The sequence below is a fragment of the Protopterus annectens genome, chromosome 13.part0, assembly GCF_019279795.1.
Source record: "Protopterus annectens isolate FY-2018-M chromosome 13.part0, PAN1.0, whole genome shotgun sequence".
Lineage (NCBI taxonomy): Eukaryota > Metazoa > Chordata > Ceratodontiformes > Protopteridae > Protopterus > Protopterus annectens.
In genome coordinates, this window is record NC_056747.1 from 522494631 (window position 1) to 522521255 (window position 26625).

Below are 26625 nucleotides of genomic sequence, written 5' to 3' on the forward strand. Positions count from 1 at the left end.
AGGTCACATCTCAGCAGCTTGTATGATAGAGTATAGTGACAGGGCTTTCAGTCTTTCCATGTATGTCATGTTTTGGCGGCCCTGGATTCTCGGGTCTATATTAGATCGAACTTTCAAATGTTTGACTGTCATATGGTCGATACCATATGATCAAACTTTTAAAAGTTCGAAAATCTAATAAAAGAAATTACACAAATAACCTACCTGAACATTTTAAGCAGGGGGACAAGCCCCCTCCCCCTGCTCTTTAAATAGACAAATTCCGAAATCGCACTACAGTGCAGAAAAGGGAAATCTTCCCATTCTGTGCTGTACGGAGATCTCCGTTAAAACTTTCAAAAATTCGATCATATGGTGTCGACTACATGACACACAAACTTTTGAAAGTTCGATCATCTAATATAGACCCGTATTCTCTTGGTTAGAAACCTCTGTGGTCTCCTTCAGTTGCTGCAGGTGTCTAGTGAGGTATATATAAAAGGGAGCATTGTACTCAGTTAGTGGTCTGAAAAGGGTCGAGTAAAGTGGAGCTATAACCTTCCTGATCTTGGATGCAATGCCCTTATTTATGAGATGCGCAATGGAGAATGCTTTTCTTACCATTACAGACACATGGTGATCAAAGTTTATATTGTTATCAACCTGTGTTCCCAAGTCTTACACCACTGAGTTGGAACGTAGAGGGGTGCTATCTATATCATAATTAGCAGGGGCTACTACTTTGCTAAAGGGGATAATGAGGCATTTTTTGTGTTGAGTTTTAGCCTGTGAGCTTGGCACCAATCATTTGTCTGTGTCAGATTCTTCTATAATATGTTAACATCATTGGGGATTCTCTTGAAATCCCAGCTTAAGAGAGATCTCACCCACTTGAGAGATTACTAACACTTTGAAAAAAAACCCTGCAAAGATAAGCAAGTCATCTAAATGTGGAATATGTGGATACCCTGTAGCCTACATTGAGCTATAACTGGAGCTGGACAGTTTGTGAACATTCTTGGTGTAGTGGATAGTCCAAAACGTAAGGCAGAGAACTGATAATGTGACCCAGGCACACACAACCTTACAAAACACCTGAAGTCTGGAAGAACAGAAATGTGATAAGCATTTTTAAATATAAAGTTGCCAAAACAATCAAATGAGAAAGAAGGGATAGGACATTCTGAAGTGAAAGCATTTTGAACTTGGACACTATAACAAACTAGTTTAGGAAAGAAAGGTCCAGAAATGGTCTCCAGGGCATTTTCTTTCTTTGGCACCAGAAACATTCTTAAATAGAAACCTGTTCCCAACTGGGAAGGAGGAACTGTTTCTATTACCCTCTCAGAAAGCATGTGCTGTAGGGCAGGAGGATATGGAATAATTCCCAGGAAATGGAAGAATTTCTTCCCACAGCCATCAGTAACTCTGCTGATTCAGTCTCAGAATCTGTCCGCAACAATATTTTGCCATTGTGAGAAGTGCAGATTAAGACGTTAGGGAAGGGATAAAGGACTGCCAGAGTGGAAGGGGGGTGGGGTGGTGTGACAAAGGCCCTTACATAGTCATTCTGACTTACGATCAGGTGCGTTCCAGGCCAGGCGTTTCTCCAGTTACACCCTACTCTCAAATAAAATATGCCTGTATTTTCATTAATTAATAATTCCACATAATACATGTTACATGGAAAATTTAAATTGAATTTTGTGACAACATATGATAGCAGCAAACACAATATTGATGATATACCATCTCTGGTGGTATTTAAAAAAAAAATTATAACTTTAATTTTATTTTTAATGCTGAAGCCATAGGGGGGGTTAAAGGTACACACTCAAAAGAGCTCTACTGGAGGGAATGACTCTCCTTTGTTCTGAAGGGTTCCTGTTTTCTTTTTAGAAACTCCCTGCCTTAGTTTTTTAAACATATACTTACCAGTATTTTTCTGAGACTGTTTTGTTTTTTTTACCAAAATTGGACAAGGCAGCAGAAAAACCCTTGGAAAATTTAGAGAAAAAGGGCTGAAAATCTAAGAGATTCCCTGTATCAGTCTACCCCTCGTCATATTTTTGATAATCCTAAAGCAGAGCATCCAAAAACTAAATCTTTATCCAAAGGTGAATTTAAAATCACTGTTTTATGAGAACACAACCAGGCAAACTTCCTCAACGCAGTATCAGTGAAAACAGCCGTGGATGTAGTATCTACAGTCATAAACACACTTTAAATTATGAGTAGTGACCTGAAATTTTTCCTCACAAGAAGGAGCTGCAGGTAAAACATTCCTCGCACTTTTACAGTTGGTCAGAATAAACTTTAACGTATGAGCATGAGAACTGAAAATTCTAAAAATTAAAGTTGCAGAAGCATACACTTTTCCACAAACTTTTATCACCTGTTTTAACATCCTTGTCAGATGGGGAAAGATTAAAATTAACAAAATGCTTGGCAGCTGCTGGATTAACTAAAGCTATAGCTGCTAGGTCAGATGTGGGATGAGTGTACAGAAATTTGAAAGAGTGAGTAACTTTGTACATTCTATCTGCTTTCTTAGCTTCAGCAAGCTGGCTACTGGGGAACCATAGTCTGTGACAAACACATCCTCCAATGCTGGCAGTACTTGGGGATGAGGTAGGAAGAGGTTCTGGCAATTCCATCTGTAACATTTCATAGTATTGTTTGAGAGACTGTGAATCCTCCATGTCCTACCACTGAAAACACTGACACATTCTGGAAGTAATCTCAGAGAAAGAGAATCCTTGACAGGGAGATTCAGATAACGTTCTCAGTCTGAATCAGAAATGTGAGGAGAAAAAGCTGCATCTGCCGCATCTCACTCCTCTACAGATTCAATTTTTTGAATCTCTTCAGAAAAAGAGGAACCCCCTTTTTTACTTACCAGAAACCACCTGATAAGAAGGGTCAACAGTCCTTGAGCCACACTTAAAGTACTACTCTCCAGTGAAACAGAAGCAAGAGAAACTATATGTTTAGTTTTGTTTCTTTTTGACAGGAAAGTTAGGGCAAACATGAGTTTTAGAAGCAACAGCAGCTCCCCAAGGATGGGCACACCATTCTGGTTAAGCAGGGTCACCTTCCAACTGACAAAAAAGACTCTCCCAAGCCCACTGAGGGGATCCCAAAAATCACAAGGGATGTGGCTAACCCCCAGTAATAAAGGCAGTATGGGCAACACCAGTGGGATCCCAGGAAAAAGCTGAGTAGTCGGAGAAACCAGCTTTGACCATTACAGAGTCACTCCCCTCCCCAAGGCATATTGCTAGCCTGCTGTGGTGGCAAATGCTGTTCAGTTAATTTTCTCTTTTGTGGCTGGAAGGAGGACCAATAGTCAGTTCCACAATCAAGCTGAAATGGGCTTCTTTCCTAAGAAAACTAGCAGCATAAGCTGGTAAACATTCAAAAGTAGTATAAAGGCACATTTCCCAATAAAAAGATAGTAAAAAGCACTCTAATATGCTTTACTATCCCCAAAAAGTAATTTAAATAGTTTCCACACACAAACAATGGTTTTAGAATGTGTAAATCAGCTTCTAAACTGTCAAACACAAGTGTGTGCTCCCATTTAAAAGTACAACAAAGTCACATGATAGTCAATAAAAATACATATTCTTAGTTTAAAATGTACTTTCTCACACATGAAAGTGAATTAAAACAAAAATAATATGTAGAAGGTTTTCCCCTAAGGGAACTTATCCTGCCTAGCAATGAAATAGTACATGGCAATCGTCGATGCTTTAAATTCTGGAGAGAAGCGCTCTTTTCAGTGGCATTAGAGCTCTAAAGGGCTTGGCATCCAAACGTGTCTTTTAAGTTAGCTCAGCTTAAGTTGACTAACTGTTTATGCTCATGGAAGGTGCCCTGAAGCTATGGAATAAATGGCATCAGGATCCATGAACATTCAGTCAAGGGATGAAAATGTTGCCTGCAATATAAACAGGACATGCTGGAGGGACAGACGTGCGTCTCAGAAGCTCCCCCTTCTCTGAAACAGGCTTCCCATCCATGTGAATCAAAGTTCATCCCTGCACCTATTCAAGCAAAGTTTAGATCATGGATGCTGAACCATAAATATATCCCTGGTCTGGCACCTATGTCTCTAAGGGAAATGAAGCTTGTAAGTGCACAGCCACCCATGCTCAAGGATATATATCCCAACAAAATCCTTGGGAACCAATACTTGTCAAATTTTATTGGGAAGATTGGTAGGCTTAAAAAGACTCCCTTGGGTCAATGGCCAAGTATTCTGTTATGATGATATGATATGATATATGACATGACATAACAGAATCTTGCACATACAAACACCACCTCTTCAGTCAAACATTAATTTTCCTGCACACACCTACATACCTATAATATATAAAGCTTGAATTCAACCAAACGTGCTTCTTGCAAAACTGTAGTCAACCATTTGTGCTGTTTCTTGAATTTTGTCAATCATTTGGTTTTCAATCAAATGAATTGCAATGGGTGAAGATCACTATACAGCATACAGCACTCCTGCTGTTAGTGTAATGGAGTGCTTTTATTACTGTAGTCCAAAAAAATTATAATCTCAAATCTTCCAGACCGCAGTGTGTTTAACATCATCAAATGATCAACAACCTAATGTCTGCATACCTTTGCTCATGCTCCAAGGAATAATCTCTGAGCATGCAACTGCTAAGATGTCTTTCTGGCATCCTCCTGTGCCCCCCCCACTAATTATTTAATTTAATTCTAAGACCATGCAATCCCTGGGGGAAGGACATATTCCCCAATCCTATTAACTGTCCATCTCTCACACCGAGTGACAATCTATTTTGTCGATTAAGTATGCTGACAAAACAGAGGTCAACCTTCAGCAAGTATGGCAACAGTAACTGAACCCCTACACACACACACACACACACACACACACACACACACACTATATGTAAATATGTATGGCAATTAAGCTATCTTTGATAACAGCAAAGGAATATGATGATTCACAGTATCTCATTTTGTCAAGACTCACTTGTTTAAGTGAACGGGGCGGTATCAATGATTAGTTGTGTTGGCCTTGATTTGTTGAAAATACTGGACTTGTGTGCTTGTAAGTGCAAGGCCAGCCAACTCAAATTGAAGAGGAAAAAATAAATAAATAAATAAAGCAAAGCTTTTGTCTATTTCAAGATTGACTTGGAGTTAATAAATATGAGGACTGCAGTGCATTGGATGAAACCCACACTTTAGTGGGTGCATGGGAGTTGTAGCCCCTGTAAAAGCACTTGTGGTGTTTTTTTCATAAATGTTAATGTGGTGTATTACAGTGAATTATGTTTGTGTAGTCAAGTTACCAGCACTTCACTGAGACTCTGTGAAAGGAGAACATAATCTTTGTAATAACAGCTAAGACAAATCAGTTCTGTATTGATGGATCTAGTTGATATTTGGGGATACCACATTACTGTAGTCACCAAATACAATATGTGTGTATGTAGTGCTCATCAGCTACTATTGGTGACTTAATTTCTAAATTCACTGCTAAGACACATGTTTAGTTTGGATACTCACATAGTAAAATCCGTCGTCATCCATCTCACCAAGCACAACAATAACATCTCCAGCACTAAACGTTAACTCAGCCTGGAAAGAATGGCAAAAAAAAAAAAAAAATCATCTGCAAGTCTTTCACATATTTTTTTACAAAAAGCTGATAGACAATGCTTACAGTGTCAACTATACATTCAGGAATCTCAAAGCATTCAAAAGTTCCAGTTATCACACTGCTGCTACCTACAACTTTGAAGCATCACTCCTATTTTAATTTAATAAAAAAAAAAAGAAGTTATGTCTTACCATAACGTTCCATCTGTGTTGTTCATCTTCTTTCAATTATCAATGATGGGTTTGGTACCGAGTCGGCCTTTTTACCAAGCTCGCACCAGCCAACAAAACTCCTGAGCTAAGTTTCTACCCAGAATGCCCTTCTCCCTGTTACCTCTGATTGAATTTGCTAGAGAAAGAGAAGTAAAGCCAAGGCCACTTCTGCACAAATACCCTAGGACACCACATGGACCCAAAGCATCCCCCAGGAGCCTTTAGAGGGGGAAGGAGGGTGGGAAGTGATGAATGAAAGAAGATGAACACTGATGGAACGTTATGGTAAGACATAACTTCTTTATCTGATGTTGTTAATCTTCTTTCCATTCATCAATGATGGGACAGAATCCCAAGGCAGCCGTACAACTGAAACTGGGCTCAATAGGAACAGAGAGTACTCCGTGTGTTTGCATGGACTTGGTGAGAGGTGGTTTGAATGATTTTGAGACTTTTGGCACTCCATCTTCCAGTAAGTCATCTTTTTCAGATTTATTTGTTAAATTGGCCAGCAGTTTATTGGATTGCAGCTCAGAAAATGAACTAGTATTGAGGGAAGGAGGCCTGGACTTGGAGGGAAATAAAAAAAGTCTTGAAATTAGTACTGTAAAGACTGTCAGCAATAGAACAGGTGACTTTACTGTGCACAATTACAGTGATGAATTTTGCAATACTGAACATGCGGAATTGTTGAACAGGGGGGACCTTTTTGTACCCTCAGCTAAGGTCAGGATTGATAGCCTTTTAATTGATTTGAAATTATTCCTCAGGAAACTCAACTTCAAAATTTTGTTTCAGGAAGAGGGGGGTTGATGTTGGGGTTATTATTAAGAGAAGCAGTGTGTTTAACCCCCCTTTGCCCCTTCCTTTGATTATTTTCGAGAAAGTGGTGGAGTTTGAGTTTAGGGGCTTTGTGGGGAAGGGCTCCTGCAGTGATACACGGGGGAATTTGTATGCTGTTGAGTCCAGTTTATTGAGACAACTTTCTGGAAACAAACAACTGAGGGTCATGAAACCCGACAAGGGGGATGGGGAGATCATGAGTAAGGTGGAATATGTATCAAAAATGACCGGTCATGTCAATAGTGATATGTATGAAGTGACTTCCATCAACATTATTAACTTGGCATACAAACGTATTGATTTTGATCTTCAAGGTATGTTGGATGAGGAGGAAATTACACCTGATATTTTTGATTTCCAGGTCAAGTACCCAGTGGTACTGTGTACACAAGAGTACCACTGATCCACCAATGAGGCCCATTGTTAATGCGAGAAAATCTAAAAACCCACCCCCTGGCAAACATGTGGATACTATTTTAAAGGACTGTTTAGGGTCCTTTGACCATATTTGCAGAGATTCCTGGGATTTTCTCATGAAAATGAAAAATGTTGAATTTAATGAACATTATGTTTTTGTTGCAATTGATGTGGTTGAACTGTTCAGTACCATCCCACATGATGTGGGATTAGAATGGTTTCATGACTTCTTGTGTGAGTGTACTAACCCGGATAATAACACTGTTAATGTTCTTGTTCTGTGCATGGACTTGGTATTAAAGTATAACTTTGTCTATCTGGAAGGTCAGTACTATAGACAAAGAAAAGGGGCAGCAATGGGGTTTCATGTGCCCCCATTTTCACAAATATTGTATTGTTACAATGGGAGAGATGCATTTTATTCCTACATTTTGAGAGAATACCTTGGAATTTGTATCTCTGATTTCTGGATGACATTTTTATTGTGTGGGATAGTGAAGTGAGTGAAATTGAGGGGTTTATTAAGTTTATAAATGCATCTACCCCTTTTTTGAGCTTCACTTATCAATACAACCCCTTCAGTATGAATTATTTAGATGTTACCATGTCCAAAGATATACAGAACAAGAGCTGGGTTAGCACCATATATCGGAAACCAACCTATAGCAACAGTATATTATATTTTGAAAGTAACCACCCCACCCCCATCAAAAATTTGGTATCATCAAGGGGCAATACATCTGTCTAGACGGTATGGTTTCAAGTTGGGAAACCTTTAACAAGGAATGTGAGAAAATGGGACACACATTTTCTAGCAGAAGCTACCCTACTGAAATGGTGACACAGGTGTGTAGGAATATAACGGTCAAAAGGTAATCGGGAGAGATTATTCCCCTTATTTGTTCCCATGAAGTTTCAGGGAGCAATTCTTTCAGGAGAGGTGGTACAAATAGTAGGCTGGATTTACAAGGAGCTTTTATTACACAATATTGCAATGAGGCTGCCCACATTAGAAGCATTATTTACAAATATTGGCACACTTTTTTCCCCATTTTAAGGAAATGAGCATGGTGGCTAACCAAAAACACCAAATCATATTTAGGAGAGGGAAAACCTTGAAGAATCATTTGGAGCAGAGCACTTTTGACCATGGATTGGAGTTTACAAACAAAAAATGGGGAACTTATAGGTGTGGCAATTGTGCCCATTGCAAAGTGGTCTTTGAAGGAGATTGTCTCACAGTGAATCATTTTAACATTTTTCAAGGATTCACAGTAATTGTAACTCGGTGGGGGTTATATATGTCGCCAGATGCTCAAAATGTGAATGTTTCTATGTGGAAAAACTAAGAGAAAGTTCAAGGTGCGTATGTATGAGCATGGATTGGACATCAGGAGGGGGGATATAAAAAATGCACTGGCCAAGCACATTATTGAGCATAAGGACCATAGATTCAGCTTCTTTGTTTTGGAATGTTTACAAAGGGACCTCAGGGGAGGACCCTGGGAAGATCTGTTAGAAACCAAGGAGCTGAGGTGGCAACTGGGGCTCAATGCTACCCCCCCCCCGGGTTTGAATGAATGTACCTCTATAGCTAGCATTTTAAAGTTGAAACCATATGTGGTATGATTCCACATATATTTCTTAGGCTATCAACCTGTTTTAATATGTATATATATTATTTGTTTATTTTTATGAAAATCATTTTTATGAATTTTATGCATTTGAATTAGTTTTGATATAAATTTATTAATTTATATTATTAACATCAAATGTTTAAATGCATTGTGAGGCTCTAGTGTTTGCTGGGTCATATTTCACATCACTTTTTAGCAGTCATAGTATGGGTTAATGTATTTGGTAAGTTTCACTGGTTAGGGTTTTAAGGGGTATTTAAGAGTGCTGGATGTGTTTAGTGTTGTGATTCTGATGAAGTACTTATACGAAAGCGCTTAATCTCTGTTCTTGTGGACAAATAAATTATTTGAATATTTACTACAGTGCTGCTGTTTTCTGTTCCTGGATCCATTCTGTTACTGTGTGGTTTGTAGAATCCCAAGCTACCTTGAAGTCCATGGGTGGCCCTTATGGAAGAACATTCCTGAGTACCATTGAGACAAAGGCAGCTTTCCCTTCTGGAAACCAACCCCATTTTGTAATGACTGATAAAGGTATGAGGCTTAGCCCAGGTAGCTGCTGCGCAGATGTCATCCATGGAAGCCCTGGAATGGAAAGCTACAGATATTGCAATAGATCTAGTGGAGTGATCTTTAACTTTTGCCATAGGTTCGTTACTGAGGGAATAGATGAAACAAATGCAGTCCCTTAGCCATTTTGATAATGTAACCTTGGAAACAGCATCACCCATTCTGGCCCCAGAAAAGGAGATGAAAAGCTGTTCAGATTTTCGGATAAGTTTGTTCCTGTCTAGATAAAATCTCAGTTGCTTATGTATGTCCAAGGAGTGAAGGCAGTACTCTCCTCTATTGGCAAAATTTGGAAAGAACACTGGTAGGTCAATGGTCTGGTTTATGGAGAATTCAGAAGAACTTTGGGAAAGGAAGGATGGATTCATCCGAAGTGATACTCTGTCTTTACAGAATACCAGATAGGGCATCATGATACACAATGCCTGCAGCTCCGAGATCCTTCTGGCAGACATGATTGGTACCAAAAAGAAATATTTCCAAGACAAAAACTTTAGGTTGCACTTCACAGCAGGTTCAAAAGATTTTTGAGTCAAAGACTGAAGGACTAAAGTGAGGATCCATGGTTCCACGGGCTGTCTGACAGGAGGCCTGATAAGAGAGGCCCCTTGAGGAAGGCCTTGCATAGATGTAAAGAAATGAGGGGTGCCATCTATGCCACTGTTGAAATTAGAAATTGCCACTAGGTGTACTCGTACGGTAGAGACAGAGGCTCCATTATCAAAAAACCTAGCCAAGTATTGAAGGACTGCAGTTACTGGAGCTGAATATGGGTCTAGCATGTTATCCTTAGACCAGATGGAGAACCTTTTCCATTTATCCTGATATAGTCTTCTGGTGGATGGTTTACGAGAGGCCAGAATGATGTTTCGAACAGGAGAGGAGAGATTAGTTTGCCTGTAAACTAATGGAAGTGAAGAAACCAAGCTATCAGCTTGAGACTGGACAGATATGGGTGGCTCAAACCTTGGGGGTGAGTAATCAGATCTGGAAGAGGGTCCAGAATCCACGGTGGGTATACGAGGTGAGGTCGAAGGAAGGGGAACCAAACTTGTCGAGGCCAGAATTGAGCTATGAGGATCACCTTGCATCTCAACCGAAGAGCTTTCTTTAGAAATTGTGGAATCAGGGGAATGGGAGGATAAGCATAAAGAAGTCCTGTGGGCCACTCGTGGGTTAAAGCACCTCTCGGGGGACTACCCCTCCGGGGGAAGTAGGGTGAAATAGCTGATGCACTTTTTGTTTGATGGGGAGGCAAAAAGATCACAGCAAGGCTGGCCTCAGTGGCTGAAGATATGTCGCCACCTCTGGATTGAGGGACCACTCGTGAGGCAGGAGGATGCATCTGCTCAGTTTGTCCGCAATTACTTTGGAGTTCCCCGGGATATGCATTGCTATCAGAAAGCAGTTGGAAGCTACCACTCACTGCCAAATTCTCATGGCTTCTTGACACAGGGGGTAGGACTTGGTTCTTTCTTGCTTGTTGATATACCAGACCACTGACATATTGTCTGAATTGCAATTGTCCTGGAAAGGAGAGGCCGAATGAAAGGCCTGCAGTGCTAACAGCACTGCTCTCAGTTCCAGAACATGGATATGCAGGTGGGCCACTGAGGTGGACCATGTGCCTTGGGCGGTCTTTCCCTGGAAATGCCCCCCCCCACCCAATCAGGGAAGCATCCATAGTCACAATGGCTCTGGGCTGTGGGTTTGAAATGGGCGAAACCAAAGTTCTGCGTCTGGCCTCATCCACCAAAGGAGATCCTGTTTTCAGGAGTTGGTTATTCGAATCTGGTAACAGAGAGGGTGATAGTTTGGGAACTACTAACAAAGAAGAAGCCTTTACAGGATCTGCGTATGTAGCTTTGCTACAGGCACTATTGGAACTGAAGCTGCCATAGAGCCTAGGCCCTGAAGAACTTCCCTTGCTGAAACTTTTGTTTGACAGAGTATCACTCGGAGCTGGAGCCTCAATCAGTGGAGTCTGTGATCTGGGAGTGATACTAGACAGGACTGGGTATTGAACAATGCTCCAATGAATTCTATTTGTTGTGTAGGAGTAAGGTTTGATTTTTCCCAATGTATTGTTATTCTGAACAATTTTGCCAGAGTGTGAGTATAATGCAGTGCTGTTACCAGAAGATGCTCGGTGGGGGCGGTGAGGAGCCAGTCGTCCAAATATGGAAACACCCAGAATCCTTGTAGTCTCAAGTGAACTGTGACCACTGCCATGCATTTCATGAACACTCTGGGGGCTGTAGAGAAACCAAACAGCAGGGCACAAAATTGATAGACTGGCCCCTAGCTGGAAGTGAAGCAGACTCCTGGAGCATTTGTCCATCTTGATGTGGTAATACGGATCCCGGAGATCTATCGAGCACATCCAATCACCTTCTCTTAAAAAGGGGAGAATGGACTGAACTGTGACCATCTGGAATTTGGTTTGGGTGACAGACCTGTTAAACTGCTGAGATCCAAAATGGGTCTCCCAAGTCCACTGTCTTTTTTGGCAGCAAAAAGGATCTTGAATAAAATCTGGATCCGCTTTGGTCTGGTGGAACTGGTTGGATGACACTTTTGAGACAGTTTTATTATCTCTGAAGCTACTATTTCACTTTGACTGGGTGGAATGTCGGGAAGCTTTCTTGGAATATCTGGTTGATAAGAAAGGGGAATGGTGTAACATCTGGTGATGATAATCTGCACCCAATGATTGGTTGTAATTGATTGCCAGGCAGCTTGGTGCAGAGAGAAGCGACCCCTGAATGCTTCCAGAGGTAAGCAATTGGGCTGCTCCTCAGGAGTGGTGCTAAGGCTGTCCAGGGAAGGAATCCCTGTTGCCTTAGTTACGAGGACCCCCTCTGCCTCTATAGGGGCGTCTTCCAGAATTGTTACCCCCTCTGCCCCTAGGGGTATCATCACCACGTGCGGCATGGAAAGGACCCTAAGATTTTTTGTGCCACATTTTCCCACTCCTCTGATTACTGGAGAAGATATGTTGAAGATTGCAAAACTGTAGGCCTATGACAGACAGGGTCTTTCCATTTTGCTCGCACCTGACTAGCATGTCCTTCACTTTGTAGCCAAAAAGGGATGATGCTTCGATGGGATCATTCAAAAAGGAAGACTTGAAGGGGTCTGCAAGGTCAAAAATGCGCATCCAGGCATGACACCTTATGACAATGCCCAAACCCGCTGCTCTAGCTGCCCCTTCATTCGCATGTGAAAGCAACCTCATGGATAAGTTGGATATCGATTCCAGGGTTGAGAGCTGCAAGGCCACTTTGTCCCTGACCTTGTCAGACAACTGCCCCTCAAGCGTCCCAGACAGTTTGGAGATCAAATCCCTCTGGAGCCTCATAAAATGTGCCAAATAGTTCAGGGACCGTATAGCAAGGGTCCATGATGCAAAAACCCACTTCCCAAGTCTGTCCACCACCCGGGACTCCCTGCTGGATGGGTGGACAGTGGGATTTTCGTCAGCCAAGTCCTTTTTTGTGGCCTCCGCCACCACACCACCATAGCATCGACTGGTAACCCTTCGGACCAATGCGGGTTCTCCTTGGGAGGGGAAAGAATTTGGTCTGGTCTTAGAGGGATCGCCTCAATGAAATCAGGGTTCTTCCAAGCTAGCTGCACGAGCTGGATGAGCTCATCTGCAGGCTGGGTCATCCAAGAGGTAGAAAGCCGGGCGCGGAAAGCCTGCATGAACAGACTCCTCAGACGAAGGGTTGGAGGGCTTCCAGTCACCTCTCTGCTTTAGAATTTCCAGGATGTCTCTGAAGGAGACATCAGGAGGTGACCGAGGGGATCCTTCACCATCATCGTAATCAATGTCATCCATTAAGGACTCCTTGGGTGAGTCCATGTGCTTCCTTTTGCACATCCTCTTTTGAGGGGGCTCCTCAGTGGAGGTCTATGAGGAGGACTATGAAGACTGGCTACCCTGAACAGGGGTGTCCTGCGGCTTCTCTGCCCGTTGTCCTGGGGGAGTGGTCTGTGGCAGCTGTAGCTCAGGGGGCAGAAACTGGGGCTCCGACATCAAAGAAGTGCTTCCAGAAGAGAGAGCCATCTCCATCGTGCAGAAGACAGGTCCGCCCGAAGAGGGATGGGAGCCTGGAACCGAGAAAGACAACCTCAGGACCGGGGTCTCACCCCACACTGACAAACCCGCCCCCACTGATGGAGCCTAAAGAAGGATCGGTGCAGACATGGCTATCGGAACCAAGGATGGAACCAAGGAGAAAGATGACTCAATGCCCCGGGCCGAAGCGCCTGTCCCCCAAGCCCCAGATTGGGAAAGGAACGGTACAGCAGGAACCAAAGACCAAAGGGACAAACTCGGAGCCAGAGTGAAGTGCACTGTCAGCACCAAGGTGATGGGTCCCGAGAAGGATATCTGAGCAGAAGGCTTCGGAACCAAAATGGTCAAAGGAGGAGTGTAAGATGGAGACTGTGGGGAAATCAACCCAAGTCCTGTAGGTGGATGGGTCTTAAGTGTGGGTAGCCCCCTAGCTAACAACAGCTGGTCCACAAGATGCACCATGTCGTGTTCCGACAAGCTCCTGGTGGATCTAGTGGATACTCTGGACAGAGAATCAGGATGTTCAATGAACGGGCTATACACCTGGCCCAGAAATGGATCTATGGAAGGGGAGTATCAGGTCTGTGGTGCAAGGTCTGCCAGCACCGAAGTCTCTAGTTTCGAGACTGTGAGTAAAGGGGTCAAATCCAGTGTAGTTGGTACAACGCTTGGTGCCGAAGTGGCACTCGGAGCCAAAACAGTCGGTTCCAAAATCATAATTGATGAAGGAATCAAAGGTGTGCCCAGAGATGAAGTGGCCACAGGTGCTGAAGTCGAAATAGGGGTGGTGAGGTCTATAATCGGTGCCGGAGGCAGGACCGGTGCTGAAACTGGCGCTAGCATTGAAGGTTTTGAGATGCTTACAGCCGAAGAAGACCGAGCCGTAGAGGCAGATTTATGCTCCACAGACAACTTTGGGACCTTTGATTTCACAGGCTTACCCTAATCACCCGATGGTGACAAGGGAACCGAGTTGGACCTCTTTTTGTCTTCAGTAGGAGGGATTGAGACCTCCATCACAGAAATGGCCTCTGAAAAGGGAGACTTAACCCTTTCAGTATCAGTTTATTTTTGCACTCATTAAGAGTGCGTTGACTGAAACTCTGACAAATGTCACAAGGAGGCTGCACCGAAAGGTTGGGCACTCCCAAACAGTATACATAATTATTGTGAGAATCACTATTAGGCAACTTGCCATTACATGAAGCACAATGCTTAAAACCTGAAGTACCTTTCTTATCCAACATCTTGATACAGAGACACCACAGGCCAACAGTATAACCAGTTAGAACAAATAAGTCAAACACCATTCAAAGAAGTCAAAATTGTACCAGTACAGTGATATGTAGGAGAGAGAACAAAAACACCTTACTAAAAACCAAAGCTAACAGGCTAGACAGGAAAGAAAAATACCAGCTATGGTATTGAAGGAATACCACAAGGGTAAGGGAGGAATGGCCGTACCAACAATAGTGCTTGAAAGTTTACCAATGGGATCAATGCGTAGAGTAGAGAGGAAAAAACAAGGTCTGACAAAAGAAAACACACTAGAAATACTATTCGCTCAATAAAAAATGAAGATATCAAAAGTTTTTCACACAAATATCAAAGTTCCACTTAGCTGAGAGCTTGACTGAAATGCAGCTTTACGGCTATGCTGCAAACGAGATCTGAGGTAACAGGGAGAAGGGAATTCTGGGTAGAAACTTAGCTTGAGAGTTTTTTGGCTGGTGCGAGCTTGATAAAAAGGCTGACGAGGTACCAAGGGCTTGGAATGGAACCCATCAGTGATGAATGGAAAGAAGATTAACATCATCAGATTGTTAAATTATACAAATTAGTCAGGTGAAAGAGAGAGAAGCTGTGAACATTTTAAGACTGAATCAGATGGATAAAAGAAAGATTACAATTTCAGTTAGTGTTATGATATTTTAATGTTAAGTGATGAGAACACAAACTGAACAGAATGTGTTTTTTTAATACACAAATGCCATTAGTACAGTACTAACAGACTAGTTACCTGTTAAGCATTTTGAATTGTGCCATTAGTCACAATGTACCACTGAGGGAATAGGCTCCATTTTCTCAGCTTCATACGTAAATTTATTTGCAGGCAGTACCATACAGTTGTCTTATCATTTGCCCCTTCCCCTTTCCTCCAGCCATCATGTGCTGTTTGAGAGAGTTAGTAATCCTACCATGTACTATTCTACCATGTACCAGTTGTCTGCCACCTTCTGTGAAGAAGTATTAACTTAAATTCAAACTGTAACTTGTTCCTTCAATTTGGACACTGCTTAATCGTACTAGTTCTGCTCTTTTTTTTTTTCTTTTAGTGTATTCCCTTAAGTTTCCCTTATTATTTTCTGGACCCTGATCATGTTCTTTTTGTACTTTGTTCAAGTGGAAAAAGGACTCTGCTCTTCCAGCCACTACCCATAGGTCCTGCAGTTTATCCTCCTTAACTATCCCTGATGGTCTTTGTCTGCTTTGTAGTAGCTTTTTGTTTTTCTTTCACCTTACACAGTCTCACAAACTTATCCAGTACTCCGGCTGCACTTTCACTAGTGATCTGCATGGTGGAAGTGTAACTGTCTCCTGGGAATATGTGACCCTCTGGATGCAGCCCCACCTCCAGTTTGCCTTAGCTTCTGCTTCCATACACTGCAGCCAGTAGTTTTTCCCTGAAACTACAACTACTGCTAGATCTTCCTGACTGTTCCCTAGCTGCTGGGAGTGGGACTCCAGCAATGCTATATGTGTTCACTGAATGCTGTATTCAGTCATTAGATGTTATACCTTATTTTTTTTCTGTAACGAAGTTCAGCTAAAGTTATTCCACCTCTTGGTTATTACCCCAGACATTAGGCTCTGCATTTTTCTGCTGCCATCTACTAATTCATTGTAATACACTTTTCAGACCATTCTTCAGGCTGAATCCCTGTCCCTATTATTTCCTGCTCATTAGTGTAACCTGGAGAGACTCTCCATCACCACAAGGGATGTAAATATCAGAGACACACATGCAGTGAACAGTCTAACTTTCAGGACTGATGCCTATGGGATACCTATATTTACATTCCTTTCTTTGGATACTGTCCTTGTCATTACTCTCTGCCTTGTTCCTCTTCCAGCCACTATCCCAAACTGACCACTTCCACCTGCTGCTATACCCTTCAGTTTTCCTACAAGCCTCCTATATGTATGACATTAAAGCTTTTATTGAAATAAAGGTTGATGATATCTAATGCATGCTCCTGATCCATATGTTTTCATAATAGAGTCAAAGAACTTAAAAGGTTCAGCTGACTGGACCTTCATGCAGTTAGTGTGTGATAATGTAAATTTGTCTTCAGTAAAGAAGACTGATTAGCTGTCTTTCAGGAAGACTGCAGGTCCTTTTCTCACTGTTCTTACCCTGCCTTTCTGTGCCACCAACATGCTGGCTTTTGCTCCTTCCCTGTGGAGTGCCACCAGTGTAGCCTTTTTCCAGTAGGGTATCTTTCCACGGAACTTAGACTGGGCAAGCTGTTCTGTCATGGAGTCTGACAATATTCTAGACTCTCTTTAATGATCCTTGAGGGCTAACTATCTGGTCTCTGTACCTTCCCTTCCTTTAGATCCTGCTGTTCTATTTTAATCTCAATTTTAATCTTTCTGTTGTTTCATTCTTCTTTTTTGTACTCCCCTCTCCTTCCTTCATATAATGGAAGTCATCCCTCCTTTCACTTCTGAAAATGAAAGCAAATAAATTCAAGAACTTCATTTTTCGTTCTTCCCCTATGTCTTGCCCTGATTAGTTAACTTATTCATATGTTCTTGTTTTCTCCTTTCTATGTTATCTTAATTGTTCCATTTACTCTTCCATTCTTCCCTGGATTCTTGTCATTTCCATTTGTTGTAAACAGTTTCCTGATGTTCCCACATTGTTAATATCTTTTTATCGGGTCTATATTATGTCATCGAACGCTTAAAGCGAACGATGAATAATTGACCCCATGTAAGCGAAAGCTTACAATCTCGAAAGCTCAGAACAGCGATTTTTTTTCCAAGGGTGGAAGAATACATAAAGTGGGGGGCTTCGCCCACACACAGCCCCCTACTAAAATATACCAACTCCGAGATCGCACTACAGTGCCAAAAATGGCAAAGTAATGGAAGCGGCCAAGCAAATTATTTCCCTGGGAAAGAATTCACTTAAAAGCCACTTCGCTATTTTGCCTTTTCGTTGTTTTAAGTTCGACCAAGACACATTCAATAGAATGCATCTTCTGTGATCTAATAGGAACCCCTTTTTATCACTTTATTGTAGGTCCTTTCATTCTTATAGGTTCACAGGTTAATACTAGGCTGTTGGCCCAGTAGACCATTTGTAGCATAGCCATCCACTCCTACAATGAAATTACCAAGACATGGAATATCACCAAATGTACGACTGCTCATTCAGTCATCCAGGTTGCACCTTCAAAGGGTCAGGAGGCCACTATTCTTTATATCCAAGGGAAGGGTATTCCACAAAAGAGGTATTCTCTTTGATAGCTATCTATCATGCCAATAGGTCCTGTTTATATTACGGTAAGAGTTTAGATCTCTTGAGTGGGTGCTTAGGGTGGTGGAAGTTTCACGGATGAGGAAGATGCATCATTGGACTGAATTTTTGAAGCTTCTCAGAGGTTTAATGCCAGTTGCTTTGGAAAGGAAAATGCTTACGAAGCATGTTGTACTAACAATTTATGCTAATTTTTTCACATTTTACTCTTTACTCCAAAGACTTTCTAAAAATATGTGCCACACGACTGAAAATCAAGATCTTCTGCCACTCTGAATGCCTGTGGGATGTTGGTGTTGGCCAACTGTCCTCTATTATTCCATTTTCTTACTAAAGCACATCATCCTCATTTTCTTGGCCTTGTTTCCCCTATCTACTCCTTTTTTTGTGGATTTCTATATGCCCTTTAATTCTTTACTTGAGCTCATGTTACCCTTTCAATGAACTCCAGGCACTCTGTTAACCTTAACTACAACTCCCACAAATTGCTATGTGCTTTCCTACACTTTTGCATCTTATTTCAAGTATCTGGCCCTCTTAAATGAACAGCAACAGTGGACCACACTACTGCATGGTCATTGCTGGCTAGCAATGCCTAAATCTCTACCTCCCTGTATTACATAATTTCTGGACAGCACAAGTTCTAGTATTTATCCCTTCTAGTGGATTCCTGCAGTACATGTTCAAATGCCTCCCACTCCATAACGTTCATTTAAGTTCTCCTCTCCTCCTACTTCTGATGCCAGTATGCTCCACTCCTTTTCTAGAGATTTAATATATAATGGTGTAATGATTTTCTTCCTTTGCCCAGTGCTGCTGTTTTTTCCTTTTGCCAGCCATTATCATTTACTGATGCATCTAGAGTCAGTAGATGATAGTTGTAAAACAGCTCTTCCTGCTCTCTTCATCCAACTTAACTGTCACGCTGTCCCTCCTTTGTTTCTTCCAGGTAAACCCTTTTCCTTAAAATATTCTGGTAACTCCTGTCTGATGTAATACTATCACCCCATTCCTATCATGCCTACTATCTTTCCTTACTGCAGCATAACCTGCACAAGTATAAGTCTTTGTTTTTTCATCTGTCAGAATTTCAGTCATTCTTATTATCATTGCTCCATTTGCCTCTACCAATACCTGTATATATCTCCCAGTTTCTTCACTAAGATCCTGACACTGCTAGGCATGACTTTTCAATCTTGTGACTTCCTTGTTGGTTTAGCCCTCCCCATACTACTGTTGTATTCTTCTTCCTTTTCCTATCCTCATTCCTTGACTTGCTCATCATCATCAGTAATCCCCTTTTTCTACAATGGGACAGGATGTTGCATCAATTGTCACCATCTCTCTCAATTCATTACCACTCTCTTACCTTCTTCAGCAGTCATACCTGACTGTTTCAGGCCATCCCTCACACAATCCATCCATCTCTTTGCTGGACACAGTCGTTTACTGTTGCCTTTTTCCTGTCTCTCCCAAATAATCCTCACAGCATTGTCTTCTGATTTCCTACGTGTCCAAACACCTGTAATCTATTATCTGACCTTCTCTGCAATTGGAGCTACTTGCAGTTCTGCTCCAATGTCCTCATTTCTTTGTCTGTCTCAGTGTGCATCCTACTACTAATCTCAGGCACTTCATCTCCATCAGCTCTAGTTTCCACAACTGTTCTGCTTTCACTGCCCAGGATCTCTATGATAAAGGAGTACTGGTCACACCACTGTTTTGTGGATCTTACTTTTCATCTTCTTTGGCATTCTTCTGTCACATTCTAACCCTGACACACTGTGTCAGTTGGCTGCATCTTCTTTGATTCTAGCTTTGACCTTCTCATTCAGACTTCCTTTCTCTAGAAACACTCCTCCCAGATACTGCTATACTCTTTTTCCCCTTCTGTCTCACTTCTTAGCTTCTTCTGATTCCCCCTCACCATTTGCTGCCATTAAAACCATCTTATCTGTGTTCAATTTCATCCAGTATGCCATCATCTTTGCATTCTATTCCCCTGCCATTTCCTACACTAATTCTAACTATGTTTCTGGAACTTCACACCATTGCAGGACTGCCCAAATCAGCGTTAGTGGCATCTTATCATATACTTTCTCCAAGTTTAGGAATGCCCAGTTGGACACTCTCCTTATCTCTAGCTTCCTCTCAACTGTCTGTCTCATTACAAACATTGAGTAAGTTGTGCTGCATCTGAATTGCACATCTCCAATCTTGCTTTCTACTAGTATGCATATTTGTTTACTAACCACCCCTTCCAGAACTTTCATGAAGTGTGAAAGGAGTTTGATTCTTCTGTACTGTCCACAACTGTGAATGTCCCCTTAGTCCCTGTACACTGGCAATGCTTATTCTCCAGTCACCTGGGATACCACCTATCTCTCCATACTGCTACGAGTACTCACTGCAGCCATTTTACCCCTAATTCACCCAACATCTTCATTATACCTGTCTCAGTCTCAACTGAGCCTGCTGTTTTCCCTGACTTCATTTTCCCTAGTGCTGTTCTTACTTTTTCTTGGGTGTGTCCTCCTCTTTTTTTCCATAGTAGGCTGTGCCCAGAGCAGTACAGCTTCTGTAGGGTTTTCTTCATTCAAAACATGATGGGAAGTGCTCCTTCCATCTGCCTTTGGCCTGTGGACTGCTGAGCATGTTATTGCTGGCATTCCTTGACTTGCTATTTCACTTTTTCTACTTCCACCTCGTTTTAAAGGCACTACTGTTCAGCCCAGCTTTTAATAACACTATCCCTGCTGAGCAGAGGTGGAGTCCATCCCTTGCATACAGCTTGTCTCTGTCCCATACATCTCTTCCAACTTCTTAAGGTGACTCCTTGCTTTATGTGCCACTCCCTCAGCCAACAGTTCTACTGCCATCATGATGCTTGCTAGGAAGAGGATTCCAGTCTGCACCATCTTTTGGTATTTTCTGGAGAAAAAAGTCAATAGAACGTGTACCCCAAAAGTCCTGAGCAGACAAAAAGGATTTACTGATGATATGCAATCTGCTGCCTTCTCACACGGCCTACCAATCACCTCAGCTGCTATAGAAGAAATAGCTCTAAAAGCTGAAACAATTTTGTTTAACCTCTTTCCCAGGTGCAAACCCACTATTTTGAGACTCAAAACAGAAAAAGTAAACTATTATCTCTACATTCAAACAGAAAACAGGGAAGCTTTAATATTACACGGTTTAAACCATTTTTGTGAGGGGACACCCCCTGCATCCCCACACCATTATATGCACACAAGGTCTTAACACCTCTGGTTAGGGGTAGTACTCTTGAGTATTCTCTCTAGCACTGTTCTAACAGTCTAGTAACTCCCGATGATTGCAATTACAGCCCACAGAATTAAAACAGCATCTCACCCAGATGATGATGTGGTATGGGAACTAATCCCACAAACAAGTCTCCAGAATAGGTGGATGATGGGCATGAACCTATTCTGCAGCAGTGATTTTGTTATCCGAACGGCTACTGTTGTTCTGAGTATACTCACAAAACTGTTCTGTTTCCATTACAGGAATTACTACTGCAGTACAATTAGGAATTACTACTGCAGTACAATTCCATACACATGGGAGAGGACTACAGCAGCTTGTTACTCTAAAGGGGTAGCCTGACTTCCAATCTCACAGGAAGTTAGAACAAACTACAAAACTGCAGTGGCAAATCCTGTCCTCTCCTACACTGGATGTTATATCCAAATTGTAACATATGGAAAAAATGTGGCTTGCAGTTCAAGTACATGCCTCACAAATTCTATGAGCAGAAATATTTTTAAAGTAAGCTTATATGGTATTTGCTGTTTTTGTAGAATATGGTCTCACCTGCCCTTGTAGAATTCTGTCGTGGTGGTCATAAATGAAGACAATGTAATTAACAAGTTAGATAAGGCTTGTTTAGATACAGGTCTCCCTTGTTTATCTGGCACAAAGCAAAGAAAAAGCTGATCAGTCTGCCTTGATTATTTTCTCTGTATAATGTCTTAGTTGGCTATGCACAGATTAAATGATTATGGAATGGGATGTTGGCAGTTGAATAGTTTAATGCTAACTCTTTGACCACCTTTGACATTAAAGGAGGGTGGTGGCTCTAATACTTGCCCTGTGTTTGTGAAACATTTATAGTTTCCTGAACATCGAGACTTGCAACTTTCTCTCCTGCCAAAAGAAATTGTCACCAAAAACAGGGTCCTCCCAGACAAATTATGGAAGTGTCAAACCAAATGGTTCAAAAGAAGTTAAGATCAACTTCTCTAAAATAAGTTCAAGTTCTGAGATATAAGAACCACTTAAGTGCTGTGCAGGATGACAAGGAAGAATCAAAAGGAAAGTGTGCTGCAATACCTCAAAATTTATTTTAAACTGAGCAAAATAAAATGATTAGTGCTGTACTAACCTGGGCATAACCAAGACTGAAAAAATCCAGCCTAATACTCTCAAAATATTCAGGCATGTATTTCAAAATGAGGTGCAGGCACAAAAGTTAGCTTGTGTCTGATTATCACACACACACACACACACACACACACACACACACACACACACACACACACCTATTTTTAGGTGTACTACAATGCTACTTTGCTGTGTTTCTACTGCACAGAAGTTAGGAGATGTAATGGCACCTCTTTGTTCACCTGGTATAGCTTAGAGAACCAGGGTTGCCTTGGACAAAGTGGGACAGGCTATTAACATGAGTCTTGCCTTTTCCCATCTTACGTTTGGAACTACATGTCATGTAAGTGTATAGGACAGAGTGGGAAAGGATACAGCAGGCTCCCAACACATGGATTAGAGAAGGTACTTATTGTCTAGGTTCCCCTCCAAGGGTACTTGGTACAGAATTGTAGCTGGTGACTGTCTTGCAAAGTGAACAGTCCACCTTTAAGACTCTCCACTTCTATGCCAACTTTAGGAAGACCTGCTTACCTAATTCCAGTCATGTAGGTTGGAGGAAGACTGCTCAGCTGCTTGGCCATGAATGCTGGTTTGAGTACATGGATATGACTTGAAGGAGATCCTGTCCTGAGGCTAGCTAGACTGTTATTCTTCTTAAAGATCTCGATCTAAAATCCCTTTTTTATTTCTTGAATTACCCTCTGCTTCATCATTAACCTTTTTCACTTTGAATTATAGATTTCTGCTTGTGTTAAGTGCAAGAGCTTTAACTTTATAGCTCTAAAATATCCCTTCTAATCAAGTAATGCTAAATGTCCTTGTTCTATTGGGAAGATTAACTCATTCCACTTGAGTCTTGCCCTCTTCCCCTGTGAAATAAAATCCTTAAACTCTCTAGTAATTACTATCTACAACTTCTCCTGTGACTGATAAAAATATGCCTGAACTGTGTTTAAAATGAAAGGGACTAAAAACACTAGAATTGTTTGAATCTTGCTATCAATATCCATACGCAAGAGCTTCTAGTTTCTGTATTCTGTTTCACTTAGTATCTTGCCACATAGCCTAAGCTGCCACAACAGCATTCTTTTCAATCCATACCCCTAAACACTTCGTTTTGTCATGTCTCCATAAATATGGGTATTGCTGAAACAATTCATGTGTGAGTATATATCTTCATTAATTTCATATCCCTAAAAAAAACTAGAACTGTCTCAGAATGTTCCACAACACTGAAATGCCTTTTTCTAGTTCTGTCAGGTACAAAATATCATCTGCAAATAAAGCCAACTTTTCTTGAACACCATATCAATTATATCATTGAATTTCTGTGTCCCTTATTTTCTTTCAGTGGCTCTAAATGTAACAAACCAAAAAGAGGAAAGAAAACACCACTGCCTGGTTCCTCTGTTCAGACTCAAACCTCCCAGTTTAATTTTTCCCTCTGATCCCTCATACACCTTAATAATTAACTTCCTTATTTTATCAGGAAATTCAAATGCCTCCGTTGCCCTATGCATAACTTCCTAGCTTACTCTGTGGAATGCTTTCTCTGCATCAAGACCCACCAATAACAGCAGCATTTTCTTATATTCTGCTTCCCTCTGAATCATCACTGTTCTGTTAATTTTGTCAAATGTTTGCCTCCCCTCCAGAAAACCACAATGGCTCACATCTATCAATTTTGGCACCACCTCTGCCATTCTTTTAGCCATTACAGATATAAACACTTAATATATAATCATGGTTTAAAATTGAAATGGGCCTATGTGAATCTAGATCAGATGGGTCTTTACTGTCTTTAGGTATTATAGCCATCACAGTTTTTTTCCAGGATGTTGGTGCCTACCCTCCTTTTAAAACGGTGTTAAAATCTTCCCGATCTTTGTCACTTTCTTCCCTCCTAGCTCCACCGGAATACAATCTGTTCCTGGCGACTTTTCTGCAAATTGGTTATACAGCACCATTTTATCTCATCTCTTCTTAACTGTTAGTTTTTCAGCCTCATCTACCACTAACCTTGACATCTTCCACAGATATTTCCATTTGTGCTTTTTCTTACTTTTTGCACATCTCTGCTTTATACAAATTTTCATAAAATTTCAAAAATATCTCTAACATTATTGAATCTCTAATTATTTTTCTTGCTATAGTCTCCTTATGTTGGCAACAAGCCTTTCTATCTGTTGCCTAAATTGTTGTGCCAAAAGTTTTTGTGCTCTGGAATAATCCTCCAAAAGTCATGCATATTGTCCAGGTACTCCCTTATTTCTTCTTTAGCACTTTGCAATTGTACCTCGTCTTGTTCCGTGAAATTCCCCTTATTTTATAATACTTTAACCTTTGTCAGTCCCTCTAAATAATTCTTTTTACTTCTTAACCAGATCTCCTCTTTTTATTTCTACCCCATTTTAAACTTCATTTTATCCCATTCACTATAACTTTTGGAATACTTTATATCTTCCCTACTAAATCCTGGATAATTTCCACTAAACATTTCCTTAACTTCCTCTCTCTTTAACAGGTAGGTGAGGAAGATCCATCTTTACTTCATTACCCTGCATTTTTAACTTGGTAATTATTGGATATGTCAAAGTTCTCAATTAAATGCACATGTTCCTGTGGAATTAAATTTCTGTCAAGACTAGCCCAGTTATTGTATGTTCTCTGAGTTCCTACTAGTGAATTCACATCTTTCTTACAAAATATTTTCAAAAATATCTTCTGAAATCTACCCTCTTTTGTTACATTTTTCCCTTCGTCACCCTCCAGATGCATCCTTATTGTTGAAAATCAAATTCCAGATGTTTTATCCCCAATTTTTTAAGCTCTGTAATAGCAGTTTCAGGTGGAATATAAATACATGCCAACATTATCCTCATCCCTCGCTAGTAGTCCTTTACTAATACAAATCTGCCACTGTTATCTTTTTTTTCCCTCTGTCACTACTGGAGCTCCCCTAGCAATTAATACAATACTCCTCTTTCCCTTTGTCCCTGATATTCAGCAGAATATCCATCATGAAATCCTTCCTTTATCACATTTACATGCTTACTTCTTTCCAGATGTATCTCCTACAGCACTGTTATTTGCATTCATCATTTCTCAATATAATTCTGTATTTCTTTTTTGTCTATATCTGTGAGACCACTCACATTCCAAGGTAATATGGAACATATCACCATTATGGTAAGAAGTCATTATTCCCACCTATTACATATGACAGCCTTTTTAAATGTCTATTTCCAGCTGTTGTGATACATGCACCCATTAATGTTTGTCAGGTTAATCCCTTATAATTTTTTCTTGTCATTAACATTGAAACCAATGTCACATTTATTTTTCAAAGACTTTTAATAATTCCCCCCCAAAAAAAACACACACTCCAGAGCACCCCATAACCTAAGTTACACTCATAAATATGTACATCTTCAAATAATGAAGTTTAACCCTCCCAATAGGAACATTTGTGCCAAAATAGACAGCTGCTAACCCAGGTTCTAATTAACCTGAAACTGAGGTTATCCAGGTCAAGACAATATTGCCTGTGCCTCTACTTAAACTAATTAGTGTCTGCTCTTTATTATCTTTATTTCCATTCAGATGTAAAAACAACCTGCATTCTTTCAGAAATCATTAACTTTTAGCCTCTTTATTAGCTTGCCTCTATGGAAACATAAGAGAGAAAAGAAAAACGTAGTCCTCTGCTGCAGCCTGAAAGACTATATAAAACACATCGCTAAAGGAAAACATCATTATATTCAGTGTTCTCATATTTATTACTTTCTACTTAAAATGTATTAGCTTAAGCCAAGGGTCTTAATCCAGACATCCACTTTACTCAAAAGTAAGTAGCTCTACATATGTTATGATCTATATACTTTTACACCCTCACCTCAACAGCCCTTGATTACAGCCTATTAACTTAAACATGCTTTTGACTAGCTTTACTTCTCTTTTTTGCACTGTAATGCCTATATTTCTTAATACAAAAAAGGAGAGAATAGAAAGAAAAAAGGCATCTGTTTACTTTAGTAAGTTTATCACATACAAGAACAACTAAAATATTTTACTATAAAATATGTAATTTATGTTGTCAAAAGTTTCATAAAAATAATGTTAAGAACAGACCTTGCTTTACAGTTCCCTTTTTCCTTGTTCTTCCTCTCCCCTCTAAGTCCTTCTAAACATTAATGACATGAAATGAGGCAAATGCTTTTCAGTTCCCCACAAGTTTAACAAAGTCAACAAAAGTCCATTCTTTCCCCTTATTG

The 26625-nt window shown here is 40.8% G+C and overlaps 1 protein-coding gene across 1 annotated transcript in view; it reads right to left on the reverse strand.

Moving 5' to 3' along the window:
• Positions 1-26625, reverse strand: part of LOC122787927 (peripheral-type benzodiazepine receptor-associated protein 1-like) — a 1795954-nt gene that overhangs the window by 142610 nt on the left and 1626719 nt on the right. Inside the window, exon 28 of the mRNA XM_044054852.1 lies at positions 5539-5610. Coding sequence (XP_043910787.1) covers positions 5539-5610 — 72 coding nt within the window. The remainder of the gene's footprint in view (positions 1-5538; positions 5611-26625) is intronic.